The sequence below is a fragment of the Bos grunniens genome, chromosome 5, assembly GCF_055505025.1.
Source record: "Bos grunniens cultivar Pamir isolate PY7600 chromosome 5, Bosgru_T2T1.0, whole genome shotgun sequence".
In the NCBI taxonomy this organism is placed as follows: domain Eukaryota; kingdom Metazoa; phylum Chordata; class Mammalia; order Artiodactyla; family Bovidae; genus Bos; species Bos grunniens.
Genome location: NC_141169.1, coordinates 119823659 through 119837976, shown reverse-complemented (window position 1 = coordinate 119837976; position 14318 = coordinate 119823659). Strand labels below are relative to the sequence as shown.

The following is a 14318-nucleotide window of genomic DNA, read 5'->3' as shown; positions in this document are numbered from 1 at the left end:
CAGGACCTCCGGAGTCTAGCACAGCCAGGGCCATGGAGCGTGGCCGCCTCCCTGGATCACAGGGCCCAGCTCCTCCAGGAAGCCTTCCTGGATATGCCCTGCCACATCTGCCCAGTTCAGCCTCCGTAAGGTTTGTGCTGCCGCGTGATGCCCCCTCCTCTCATCTCTCGCCTCCGCCTCTGGGCCCCACCCAAGTGCTCCTGCACTGACGCCGGGGAGAAGTGAGGTGATCCAGAGGGCTGGGTGCTGAAACGCCAAGGCTCCGGCCTCCTGGGTACGGGCCTCCCGCTGGGCCTCTGGGTCCTCCTTGAGGCGGCCCTAGCCCCAGTCCCAGCTGTGTCCTGGGGATTCCCAGCCATTCCCAGCTTCTCTGTCCTTCTCAGCTCCCGATCTTCTTCACCAGCATCTAAGTGACCTCACATTTGCTTCCCTTTTGCTCTGAGTATCTCAGCCCCGTCACGGGCTGCGATCGGGGCTGCTGACCACAGTGCTCTTGACACAGTGGGCCAGTGTGGCAGGGAGGGCCCCCCAGGGTCCGCTGGACCTAACAGAGCACGCCGGGACTTGAAGGCTCTCTGCAAGTCTGTTTCCCAGCTACGTGCTTTTTACCACATCCTGCAAGACAGATGCCGGGCCCTGCCTTCAGTCTAAGGAACCGTGGTGTACACTCGCCTCCCCTGTCAGAGCTTCTCCGACCTGAGCTCCAACCCAGCCGGGCTGCAGCACAGCCCTCGTCCTCACTGCGACCCTCACCTGTCGGGGGTCGGTGGTGCCAGTCCCGCACTGTGGTGCAAGTCTGCCAGGCACCCCCTCCCAGCTCACCCTCCTCATCTACTCTGTTCGCGTGTGGCGGGGGGTTCACACACCTCAGAAGCGCACACCGCCAGTGGCTTCAGTGTGCGCAGAGCCGTGTGTCCCTGTCAGTTTTAACCTTAGTGGTTCAGACAGGAAAGAATCTGTCTGCAATCCAGGTTCGATCCCTGGGTTGAAGATCCCCTGCAGAAGAGAACGGCAATGTACCCCAGTATTCTTGCCTGGAGAATTCCAGGGGACAGGACGTCATGGACTCCACAGGGTAGCAAAGAGTCGGACACGACTGAGCGACTAACACTTTCACTCTCACCCCCCCCAACCCCCCAGAAGAAACCCCGTCCCCTCACCCGTCACTCCCCAGCCCCCCGCACCCACGGACCAGCCCCTTGTGTCTCCGAATCTGCCTGTTCTGGAAACTCCGCGTACGTGGAGTCACACACCACGTGCCCTTGGGGTCTGGCCTCCTCACAGAGCAGCACGCTTTCCAGGTTGGTCCACGCCGAGCCGGTGTCACATCTCGTTCTCTTCTCTGGCTCAGTAATGTCCATTTGTGGGCACACCGTTCAGCTGACCCGTTTTTCTAGTAACGGGCTGCTTCCGCCTTTTGTCCGCATGGCGAAGGCTGCTGCGAGTGAGTGTGGACAAATTTTTGAGTCGCCAGCCACAAACTGACGCTTGTCATCTGCCTCTACAAGGATTAAATTGTGAGCTGCTGCAGCCGCTGACCTTCAACAACTCCCAGAAGGAGCTCAGGGTGGAGATCAGTAACGGGGTGCTCTGTGTCCTGGGAAAAAACTGGCAGAACAGGTCTTCAGATAGTTAGGTATTTTCAGGAGGTTTTATGAGCCTAATTCTTGCATCTCCTTGTATCTAGAAAAGCACTATAATCTTTCCAGGTGATGCCCACTCTTCATGACCAGCAGAAACCTCCTGTAAAAGATATGTGCTTGATCAAATGTACTCCACTTTCACCAAAATCGCACAAATACTGACCTTCTTCCCCTCTACCTCTTGGAGCGAACGGTCTCTAGAAGCTGACTGAGGGGCCGTCTCCTAGGCTGCGGCCCTCATTTTGCCCCAAATAAAACTCAACTCACACCCGTCACGGTGTGCGCCTTCTGCAGCCGACACAGTGGGTATGTGGTTTCATTCCTCCTGGAGAAAGAGCTGGGATTCCCCTGAGAGTCGGGCTGTCAGCTCACAGGACTGCTCTTGTTTAATCAAGACCATTCTTCCAAAGCAGCTGCTTCCCGTCACCTCCCGGCACTGGTGTATGAGGCTCTGATTGCCCACATCCTTGGCAACACTTGCGATCATCTGAGGCCCGACTGCAGCCACGCTGTGGGGTGTGCGGGCTGTCTTACTGTGCACTTGATGTGCAGGTTCCTGCTGACTCACAGTGGCTGGCGTCTTTTCAGGGGCTTATTAGCTATTCACGTCCATCTTCTTTGAAGAAGTGTCTACTTGGATCCTTTGACAATTTTAAAAAAATTGTGTTAACTGTCTTCTTAGTTTTGAGTGGTAGGAGTTCTTTATGTGTTCTGGATAAAAGTCCCTTATCAGATCCACAATTTGCAAATGTTTGCTCCGTTCTGTGGGCTGTCTTTTCACTTCCTCAATGGTGTCCTCTGAAGCCCCAGAGCTTCTCCTTTGGACGAGGTCTCATCTAACGGCTCTTCCGCTTGCTGCTTGCGCTCTGGTGTCGCACGTAAGGACCTTTTGCGAAACCCAAGGTCACAAAGAGTCCGCTCAGTGTCCCGCTACAAGTTCTGCCGTCTTCGCCCTTGAACACCAAGCACTTTGATCCACCTTGAGGCCGTCTGCATGCGTGGCGTGGGGCGGGCATCTGACTTCACTCTTCTGCACGTGGAGATCCAGATGTCCCAGTGCCGCCCGTTGAAAAGACTTCTCTTTCCCCATTGAGTGGTCTTGGTGCCCGTGTTGAAAATCAGCTGGAGTGCCGGGAGGGTTCATTTCTGGACCCTCAGCTCCTTGCATGTGCCCGTGAGGAGCCTCCTGGGGCTCCATCTTGGAGCCTCTTCTGGGTCTTCACTTGATCCCGAACCACAGCAGCTGTCTGTGCCCAGGCCCCTCCCAAGCCCACCTCACTGCTCCATGCTTCCTGTGCAGAGCCCCTCAAGGCCACGTCTGGGACCCTCGTGCTTTTAAACTGCTGGAAAGGGTGCCAATGGGCACAGGTGGTTGCCGAGGCTGGTACAGCCACCAAGTGCGGGCCTTGGAGCCCACCCACCTTCCCACTCTAAGGAGGTGTGATGCTCTACCCCGACCCACAGGGGCAGAGGCAGGCAGAGCAGGTGAGCGGGCACAAGGCCTGGGGCCCCGGCTCTCCAGCCCACGCCCTGGGCCCTGCCTCCCGGGCCCCCTGGAAAGGAAAGGCGCACGATGTGGCCTGGCCCTAACGTTGAGGCACATGACTTGGAGGCGTCCGTCCCCTGCTCAGGGCGTGGTGCCTGGCGGACAGGCGGGCTCCCGGCAGGGGTGGTGGGCAGCAGCATTGGCCAACGGGACCCTCCCCACGCTGCGCCAGCCCCGGCTGCGACCTCCTGCCCAGGGCCGCGGTGGACCTTACAACAGACCTGCCCACTGCCGCCCACAAGGCTCCGGGGTCCCCCTGGGCCTGGCTGAGACTCTTAGCCTCACTTCCCCGATGGCTGAGGCAGTGCTGCTTCTGAAAGCACCTCCGCTCTCCCCACTGCACGCCCGGCCCAGGCACCACGCTGCTTCCTCTGCTTTGATTCCTTTCAGAAGAGTTTCAGGAGAATTCAGCCGGTAGGGGAGGACCTCTCTTTATGAGGAAAGAGGCCAGTTCAGGGAGGTGGGCTGCTCGTGGATGGACAGCCTGCTGTGTGCTGGGCGGGGTGCGGCTTGGGGACCCGGCCTCGGTGCTCCCAGGGTGCTTCGGGGCATCAGGACCACCAGGGAACCTGCTGGGGGGCGGGGTCTCCAGAGCCTCAGAGCCCCCGGGAGCAGCAGGACGCAGAGCCCACCAGAGTGGGGGTCGCCACTCTGTATCCGGGCAGGGACGGTGGGTTTGTTTGCATGAGAACCTCTTTCCCCGACGGTCCCGTGAGTGGGAGCAAGCCTGGCCAGGTGCCCTGGGTCACCTGCATGCAAGGTGGCAGGGGAGGGGGCGGTGGTTTCAGTTTGTTGGGAAACACTTCAGGTTCTGAGACACGGCCGGGAGCTGCTGTCTAACCACCAGCACCCCCCGCCGCCTCCTTTCACAGAGATGCTCTCCTGGTGAGCTCCTATCCATCCTTCAGTACCCTCTCAAATGGCCCCTTGGAGATGCAGCTTTGCCAAGGTCACAGGCAGGAAGAGAAGGCTGTACTCTGGGGTCCCACAGCCTGGACCCCAGTCCCCCAGCAGCGCAGGTACTAGGTCCTGGACACCCTAAGAGTCAATCTCCATTCCAGCTCGCCTCCCTCCAGGAGCAAGCACCTTCTCTGATTCAGTGAGTGTGTGAATGAATGAATGATGCTGATAAATAAGTGAGCGGAGGTAGCTGGGCTCTGGTACTTTAAGGCCCCATGTTTGCTGAACATGGTGGGTGGGGTCAGCACAAGCCCTTCCTCCCAGTTTAAGCCCTGCTCACACCAAACTCCAATCCCACCCACCCCCAACACACACACGCAGAGTGAGTTTCCTCTTCACCGAGACAATCCACAGGTGAGGAAACTTATCATGCACACGAGCAAGCAAACAGAAAAGCAAAAATTAAATTAGACGGCAGCATGGAAATGCCCACTGTGCAAAAAAATGCCAACTAACTGGTTTGCGTGGCCTCCCCTGCAAACGGCTGGGTTTAATTTGGGTCTCTGGGACCTGGCTCCTGAGGTGTGGGGAGCTCGCCGGAGAGGGGTGAGGACGAGGTTTCGGATGAGCAGACCCAGATTCAATTAGTGATCAGTTCTGACCCGACTCCCCGCTAGGCGCGCAGAACTAATGAGCAGAGGGGAGGGACGCGGGGCCGTGAGCTCCTGCCAGGCCTGCGCCACCCCGTCCCTCCCTCCCAGCCAGGAAGAATCCATCAACGCCAGCCAGAAGGCACTCGAACGCGCGCTGGCCAGCTGGAGTTACAGGAGCTGCAGACACATGTGATGCGGGGACTCAGCCCACCTCGCTGGGGTCACGATGACCCACCCGGGGCCCGAGGGGCTGACCAGGCCCAGGGTCAGCGCGGCAGCCTTGCGGAAGCCAGGCGTGTCCTCCTGGAGGAGCCCTGGTGATTGTTTCTGAGAAGGGTCCCAAAGGCAAGGATGCGAGCACCACGCACGAACACCCGGCTGCTCAGTCACAGCCCATCCACGGGACGCTGATGGGTAGATGCTCAACAAAGACCAGGCTTCTTAGAGACAAAACCAGCTCCAGACCCTCAAAGGGTGCTGGCAGCCCCGGCAGCACCCTCCACTCGCTCCAGCCCCTGATGGCACGTCCTGACCCTCCAGGCGCCCCCAACATGCCCAGGGAGCCCTTCTGGACAAATGGCCGTGGCCACGGGCCTGAGGGAAGCAGGGTGGGTCCTGGGGCTGGGGGTGGTCCCAGAGCCCTGTGTGCCCTCAGGGAGCTTCTGGACACCCCAGGCTCTGCGGGTGAGGCCCCTGCAGCCAAAGGTGCCCAGGGCACCGGGGCCTGGACCAGTGAGCCCTCACCCAGGGTTTCCCTGTTCTGCTGGAGGCCCGGTGGGGCCACAGCTCCAGACTCCAGGCCCCGAGCAGAGTCACCACCCGGCCAGGTCCCCGACAGTCCTTGGAGAGGCTGCTGCTGACGTGGCGGGTTCCTGAGTAGGCCCGTCCCTGGCGTGGGGCTCACGGCCCTGCTGATCCCTTCCTTGGGGGCCTTTCTCGCTGTGGGGGCCGCCCTGGGACCCGCCAGCTCCTCAGAGAGCCCCCTCCACCACTGGGATGACGCGTCCCCATTCCCGCGGCAGGCCTGCCCTCACTGCTGATGAATCTCTGGCCTCGGTGCCCAGAGCTCGCCCGTGTCTGCACGCCTGCCACCTCTCCGTCATCTTTACCACCATCCCCTGCAGGCACGGTGGGCCTCCCCACGCCCCAGGTCAGAGCAGAGGAGGGCTCCGGGCAGAGGCAGGAGACTCAACCAGGGGCCTCCCTGCGCCCCAGGTCAGAGCAGGGGGCTGGCGGGGCACCACTCCGGGCTGGGGCAGCAGACTGAACCAGAGGCCTGGGACCCCAGAGCCCACACAGAGGCCCTAGGGGAGCAAGGGCTCAGTTGGAAGAGCCCAGGTCCCAGTCCAGCTCTGGGTGACCCGCGTGACCCTGCCGCCCTGCAGGATGGACCGGCTGATACCTCGGAGCCAGCCTCGTGGACTGCTGTGACCACGTCTCCCCCAGTCCCCTGCAGAACCAAGGACCCCACATCCCGCGTGGGGCCACCCACCCAAGGAACCTGGACCAACGCAGCAGGCCCTAGGAGCCCCCAGCCCACCCAGAAGAGGGGGTCTGCCCTGCCAGAGCCACGGGGTGGGCAGGGCACCTGGCTCCCACGCCCACTGCGGCCTGTGCCCTCCCAGCTCGCCCGCCACCCTGCCCCCGGCTGGTATCCCCACCACGTCGGCCTCGGATGCCCAGGCCTCCTGCTGGGCCCCCCGGGTCAGTGCCCTGCACCCCACACGGTGCCCTCGGCATCCCCTGCACCAGGAGCTGCGCCCACGGCAGTGCCTGATGGAAGGTGAGGGGCTCCTCTCTCTGTGAAGACCGAGGATGGTCCCCAAGGCAAGGACGCTAACAGGACACGTCTCGTCCCCCAGATGGCTCAACCTCTGGGGAACTGCCAGCCTACCTCCGGAGCGCATCGGCTGTTCCGGGAGCCTGGGGAACCTGCCACCTGCCAGGCCTGAGGGCAACAGCCTCACGGGCATTCGGGCCCCTCATCCTATGGCAACACCTCGGACCACTCGGCCCATAGCAACCTGACCGGCCAAGGAACGCCCTCAGGCCATGTGGGGACCACGGTGCCCCAAGCCCCACTCCTGCAGGCAGCCCAAGGCGCCTGCTGGAGGTTCCGTCCAGCGAGCAGGGGGCCCGGGAGGAACGTCCTGGATGGCCGGGGGCTGGCGCCAGGGGGCCCTGGGCTCTTACCGTCCACGCAGGCGGGCCGGGCTCGGGTGGTGCCCGCGATCTGCCCCTTTCTGCAGGCACAGCGGGCGGTCTGCCGGGCTATTGTCCTCCGCGGCTGGCTGCTGTCGCGGTCCAGCGTCACAATCTCACAGGTGCCAGCCGCCAGCTGACCTGCAAGAGAGGCACAGGCAGGCTGAGCGGACGAGCCCCGGGGACCAGCCCACGCGGTGCCCGCCCCACGGAGCCCGCCCCATGGAGAGTAACCAGCTCAGCGTGGGGATGGAGGCTGCTCCCTGAGGGACGTCTGAACTGCTGCCAGCGACGCTGTGAGCCCGGCCCTGTGAATGCCGACATGCGCACAGGGGGCCCCGGTGTCCTAACCGTTCACGCGGCGGGGCGCCGGAAGCCCTGCCCTCGCGACAGGACATTACCTGTGGCCAGTCTCAGTCTTGGCCAGAAAGGAAGGAGGGAAGGGACTGACCCCCAGTCCCGAGTTAGGAGTGGGGCTGCGCAAAGCTCGGCGATGGGGTCCAGGCTGACCTGGAGCGGGGGACCAGCCCAGACCCTGTCCAGGATCTCTGGGGGCTGCGCCGGCCGCCACTCCGTCAGGGAGAGCGGGCCACACATGCTAACCTCCAGGCCAGGCTGCCCAGGGTGTCCTCTCCGCCCCTGCTGGGCACACACCTATTCACGTGTGTGCCCGTGAACTGCACACACACACACAGTTACACACAAGGTGCAAACACACGCACTCCACACGCCTGGCGCCTGCACACGGAGGACAGCTTACATGGATACAGGACTGAGGTGTGAACACGCCAGGGCCGAGAGGCACACAGACCCTGAGCCCCACAGACGCGAACGTGCGCGCACACACACACCCGCCAGGGAGAGCAGGCATCGCTCTGAGGAGCCGGCGTGGCCAGTGTCCAGCCGCAGGGCCCGCCCCCCGTAAACCACGACGCTCTGGGCGGTCACACTGGACGGGACGGCCCAGCTGCTAGCCCCACGGAGGCCGCACCCCAGGCACCGCAGAGCTCCTGGTGGCCCCTCCCCACCGTGGGCCAGATCCTGCCCCGCGACGTGGCCATGGCCTCCACCAGGGCGTCCACTCACTCTCTGCCTCACTCATTCCCTCAGCAAATAATAAGCACCTACTGTATGCCGCCTCCTGCGTGGCCCTGGGACCACCGTGGGAGAAAGCGGGCGGGACGCGGCCCCGAGGGGCCCTCCCAGCTTGGGGACACGGCCTCCTACAGATCCCAGTCCGCCCCATGAGCTCGGCAGGGAGACACGTCGGGGAGCACGCCGCAGCTCACAAGGGAACCGTGGGGAGGTGACACCCTGGAGAGGGGCCCCACCTGCAGGGGCGGCGGGGGGGTGGCAGAGTCCACCCTGCGGGGACCAGCTGGCGGCCTCCAGCCCCGGGGGCCCTGTGGATGCACTGCGTCACATCTGGTCCCCTCTCCAGGCAGCCCACTGCACTGACCCATCCTGCCTTTTTGTCCCTGAGGTCACCTCCAGGTCCCCAGCCAGCCTGGGGCCGGATCCCAGGCAGCACCACACGAGCTGGCAGGACAGAGTGCCCGGAGCAGCCACCAGCTGCCAGGGCCGCCCTGACCGGGCGAAGCTGCACCTGGGTGAGACCTCACCCAGGAGGCCCAGCGGTGTCTGCGTCGCCTGGCCCTGGGCGTGAAGGGGGCTGCGTGCAGTGACCCCAAGCCAGCCACCCGGGGCTCGTGGTGGGCAGCTCATGGGGCCACACAGGCACAGGAGGAGGGACGCGGGGCCCTGGGCACCTCCCCCCTGACTGTTGGGACCCCCCCTTCCTGAGCAGAGCCCCTTCCCAGGCCGACACCGCACAGCCCCGAGGCTGAGGCTGCGGCGGCAGGTTTAACGTGCTCGAGCCAATTACCTACAAAATTATAGACAACACCAGGACTGGGGTGAAACTAGACAGACAGACGTGTACGTCAGTCGGTAGACGCACGGAGGCAGCAGGGATGCATCCCGGGAGGACGAGGAGGCTGCGTCTGGTGACAGGCGGGGCACAGCCTGCAGAATGCAGGTTCGCGGGCTGGCCCCGAATAGCCCTGTGCGGTCGGCCGCAGCACGGGCTCTGTCCAGCTGTTATTTAAGCTCCGTGGGGCTGCTCCACTGTCCCCAGTCCTCACTGCGGCCCACTGGGGCCCCGGGCACCTCTGGCTGATGTCAGCGGCCGGCAGAGCCCCGCATGTCCTGGGGTCCTGAGCCCTAGTCGCTAACTAACAGAGCAACCACCCGACCAGCCACGCACTTGCCACCCAAGCCGTGACCTGACCAGGGTCTGGCCTCGGCAGCCCAGCGTGGGAAACCCCTGCCCTGGGCACCTCACGCTTCTGGGGCTTGGACCCTCACTGCCAGGGGGAGGCTGGACAAGACCACCGGCGGGGTGTGGAGAGGGTTTCCACGTCCGTGTGCCCTGCCCCAGGTGGCCATCAACCTGACCATCACCCCCCCAACTTGGTGCCATGACCTTGGACCACAGCCCACGGGGCTGGGGGAGGGGAGGCCAAGGCCGTCAGTGGCCCCACCCCAACTCCTCCGCACAGGCACCCACGCAGAGATGAGGCTGAGAGCAGGGCCACGGGCAGCGGTCCGTGTCCGGGGCCTTAAAGAGCCGTCGGAGGCTGGGGGCCAACCCCCCGGAGATCTCACCGGCATCCTGGGGCTGCACGTCTGAAACCGCAGCATCGGCAGCGCGGCCCTGGCGGGGGACCACGCTGCTCCCTGGGGCCCGGGGGCCGTCCTTGCCTCGCAGCCGCGCAGGCCCCACGTCTGCCCCCAATGTCGTGAGGCCTCCCCGCGTCCTGCTCTACTCACGAGGTCACTGGGCATTTGATGAGGGTTCACTTAACAAGGTCAGGACTTCCCTGGTGGCTCTGACGGTAAAGCGTCCGCCTGTGATGAGGGAGACCTGGGTTCAATCTCTGGGTCGGGAAGATCTCCTGGAGAAGGAAATGGCAACCCACTCCAGTACTCTTGCCTGGGAAATCCCATGGATGAAGGAGCCTAGTAGGCTACAATCCATGGGGTCGCAAAGAATCGGACATGACTGAGCAACTTCACTATCACTAACAACCTTATCTTAGCTTGACCACAGATGCAAAGACCTTATTCCTAAATGCGGCCACCTTCGCAGGGATCAGGGCCATCTGAATGTGTTTTCAGAGACGCCATCAACATACAAAACCAAGGGAACTCGCCTGAGTGTAGAAACGCCCGAGGGGAACGGGCTGGCCTGGGATCCGTGAGCACACACTCCTGAACACAGGGCTGGTTTATTGATTTATTCCCAGTGCACCCCAGGCACACACCCTCCGGCCGTCTGTACCAGCTCTCTCTGCTGCCCTGCAAGCTCCCCCGGGGTCTCCAGCCCTTATTTTTCACCACTGGATTTCATATTTGGGGTTGGCTGTCTGCAGACTCGGATTCCATCCGCTGGCCTTCACCCCAGGGCTTTCGTGTGGGCCTCACCCTGCACTAAGAACATCTTCCCTGCTGCGCTGGGTCTCAGATCTCGTCCCTTACCGACCCCTGGAGAACCTCACGGAAAAATGCTCAAAGCCTGCCGCCTCGCCCCTGGCTCCACTGCCCCCGATGACACGGGCGGGCAGCACGCACTGAGAGGCCAGGACTCCTGGAAGCAAGCGGCCCACGTGAAGGGCGAGGGGGCAGGGACTCGGTGGGCCAGGACCAGCACACGGGCCCGGCACAGAGGCTCCGAGAGACCTGAGGCGCTTGCAAGAAGCGGCTCCGAGACCCCGGGCCACTGTTCCTGCACCCCCCACCCCCAGCCCAGCGAGGACCCGAGGCCCTCTGGGGCTCAGGGATGAGAGTGCCTGCGTGTACACACGCGTGTGCCCAGGGGTGCAAGGGGTGACAGGCTGCTTCTGTGAAGACGGAAAGAAACAAGAGGCTTTGCTGAGAGCCAGGCAGCAGCACAGTCTTTAACAAAGACCAGATGCCAGAAGGAAATGCAAGGAAAGGGTGCTTATCCCCCAGGGACGGGCTGCCTTCCTGCAGCGCCTCCCTGGGCCCCTGGACGGCGGCCACAGTCAGAGTGCATGTGGGGGGTTGTGCAAACCCTCAGTTCTGCGGCCTGGCTTTGTCCCACACTCGTGGGGACCTCATTCCAGGAAAAGAGCTGGCCACCCTACCCTGGACACTGTCGCCTCTGCCTGCAACTGGGGGTCCCCTGGGACAGTCTGCTTGGGATGGGGGAGCGGGAGGCACCCCAGGAGAGGCCAGGTCACTTCTCAGCCCCATCGTGGCCACCAACATGGGAGGCAGCCTTGCCCAGCCTTGGGTGCAGACGCTCCGTGAGCCACAGGGCGAGGGTCTGTGCAGGGGCCTGGTCCCCACTGCAGGGACAGAGACAGAGGATGAACCACAGCCACCGGGCATGGAGGCTGAGCCCGAGGAGGGAGCCCTGCCCGGGAGGGGCCCACCCTGCAGTGCTCACGGCCCTGTGGCCAAGTGATCCAGGCAGCTGAACGTGCCCCCAGGACCGGGGGCTGGGAACGCCCACGGGGCCCCGGGGGCCAGGAGCCCAGCACTGCCCCTGCTAGACTCGCTGCGCCCTCGCGGTGCTGGGCTGGACGGGCAAGAGCTGCGCCCAGCCCTCGATGATGCCGCTGGACGCTGTGTGCCGTTCTCTTCCCTGTCTGCACCAAGAGCTCACAGACGTCACTCTCACGTCCACGGGACCCTGACTGGGTGCCTGGGGCTCGGGGAAGGGACGCTGGGGAACATTTCTGTGGACCATGCCCCCACCCTCGGGGCCTCCTGGTCCCCGGGATCCTGCAGGCTGTGGACAGTCGCTGTCTTCTGCGCATTCAGGGGCATAGCCTCTGCTATGTTCTGGCCGAGTGAGTCAACTTGGCCAGGTTTCGTTTAGTCCCTGAGCCAGAGCAGGCAGGATGGCTGGACACCAGCCCCTCGATGTCCCCAGGATGGTCCCCAAACCAAGGCAGCCACCACCTAGACCCCAAGCCCAGCCACTGGACGGGTAGAGAGGTCCAAAGGGACGTGATGCGAAACTGCAGGTCAGGGGTCACTTCTCAGGGCCGGGAGCGCTGTGCATCCTGGTGGAGGTTTCGGGGGCGGGGCGGTCCACGTGGAGAGGGCAGCCAAGGCCGGCCTGAGGGGCGAGGGCTCCATGGTGACTCGGCTGGCCCGGGTCCTCCCTGCAGCACCTGCCCGCCCGCCCGCCCCCAGAGCCCACGCCAGCCCCTCTGTCCAGGCTGCACCGACATCCATCTGGGAGAGTGTCTGGCAGGACAGATTACAGGACAAAGGTTCAGGCCGCCTTGACGGGCACTCGGAGCCTTGAGAGATCACGGACGTCAGCCCGTGCCTGCATGAGGACGAAACCAGGGCGGACAAGGCGGCCAGCGGGGCCGGAGCTGACCACCAGCTGGGTCAGCACTCGGCACGCACGTGGCGAGGAAGACCAGGGCCTGGACAGGTCCCCGACAGGAGGGAAGACCTGGGTGATGAGGCAGCTCCGCTCTTGGAGAGGGTCCGGGCGTGCCTGGGCGCTGGCTGTGGGGCCGGCCTAACCTCTCCATTTACAGGAACGGGCCTGGGAACTCCAGACCCTGACCCCGCTGGTGTGGGGTCCCAGAGGAGAGGGGGCCATGCCAGGGGTCAGCGATCAGATCCCAGCCTGCAGAGGAGAGGCTACCAGCCACCCGCAACGGCCCAGAAACACAGCAGACAAAGTGCCAGTTGGGCGGGTGCGATACACTGCCGCTCAGCGCCAACTTGACCTTTCACCTCTGACCCTCCGTCCCACTGCTGGCCTCAGAGGCAGAGTCCGACGGTCCTGGCTACGTTGGGCGGTCAGTGCCCCTGCCCTGTCCTGCCCCGGTGACCCTGCCTGATGCTGCTCCACTGGGGACCCGTCAGGAAGGGCAGGGGTAATCGGGGGACAGGCCACGCTGAGGGGGAGACAAGCCTCAGGGCTCGGAGCACAACACCCGCCTTCTCCCAGCTTAAAGACGAGCCTTTGAACGAGCTCACCCTGCCCTGTGGGTCAGCCCTTGACTGCTCCCGTCAGCACACCAGGGAAGGATCATCATGGCTTTCTCAGCAAAGCCTCCGATCGTATGCAAGCCCCAGGGGCCTGCTAACGTGTCCCAGCTGGTTCCCCGGTCGCCGCCCCTCCAGTCCATGGCTACATCCTCCCCTCCTGCGCAGAACCCGGATGGGCTGGGACGAGAAGGGCAGGTGGTGGCCCTTCCCGTGGCCGGTGCGCCTTCTGGAACCTTCTGTGTGAGGAGCCCCCTGCGTGCCTCCCGGCCTGTCCTGCAGCCTCCAGACACGGGAAGGGCTCCGGGGGAGCAGGGGGAGGGAGGAGAGGGTCCCCTCACGGCTGCCAGCTCTGGGAGTGGCCTTGGCTTACAGATGCCCGCCCAGCAGGCCCTCCTGCGATGCTCGCCCGGGTGCCCCGAGGGCCCGGCCTTTTCATCGGCAGGAGAGCAGGTGCAGGAGGGACCTGTAATACGAAGGGAAGATGGCGGGCTGCGACCCCAGCAGTGAAGCGGGTTTCCAGAGACTGTACTTGAAATCCCCCCAACGGTGCCACAGCGGCCCCCGCGGTCAGTGTCCCCCCCGCCCCGCCCCGCCGGCCGAGCCCCGGCGGCCCCCGCGGTCAGTCAGCGTCCCCCCCGCCCGCCCCGCCGGCCGAGCCCCCGCCCCCCGCGTGCAGGCTCACCCAGGCTCGCAGAGGAGCCGCAGGGGCGCTGCGTGACCCGAGCTCTCAGAAACCACCGCGGGCCGTCGGGGACCGCCCCTGCAGTCTCCGTCGCGGCCGGCCGGCCACCTCCAGAGCAGAGGGCAGCGCCCGGAGGAGGGACGCGTGTCCTTGGGATGTGAGATCGCAGGGCCGCGGGACAGAAACACAGGAGCCGATGGAGGCCCCCGAGATGCTCCTGCAGCCGCCACGTGGAGCGACGGATGCCTCCCCAAGGAGCAGCTGTGGGTTCCCGGTTCTGGGCCCTCAGTCGGGCAGGGGAGGGTCATCAGAGGCAGCCCAGGCTGGGCCTGCAGAGGGCAGATGGCTTTAAGGTCGGCTGTGGGCGTGTGGGTCTCTGCTCCGCCCTGGAGAATGCTGGGTGGGGACCAGGCCCCCCAGGACTCACAGGCCCAGCACTGGCCCCTCCCTGCCTGCACCGCCGGCCTTCCCAGGCCCCTGGCCTGCCCTCCCTGCCGTCAGAGCCCTGCTCCCCTCAGCTAGGCCCCTACCCCTAAGGTCCACACGGGGCCTGGCCCACTCACAACCACAGGTCCCCATGGAAAGGACACTTGTGGGCATGCACCCGGTCACCCCACCTTCCAGCCTTCCCCCTCTAGCTGGGG

At 64.2% G+C, this 14318-nt stretch overlaps 1 protein-coding gene across 2 annotated transcripts in view; it reads right to left on the bottom strand.

Annotated features, from left to right (window-relative positions):
- TAFA5 (TAFA chemokine like family member 5) overlaps positions 1–14318 on the bottom strand; it is a 177216-nt gene that overhangs the window by 61749 nt on the left and 101149 nt on the right. For both annotated transcript variants that reach the window (XM_086404315.1, XM_086404316.1), the window contains exon 2: positions 6936–7085. In XM_086404315.1, coding sequence (XP_086260441.1) covers positions 6936–7085 — 150 coding nt within the window. The remainder of the gene's footprint in view (positions 1–6935; positions 7086–14318) is intronic.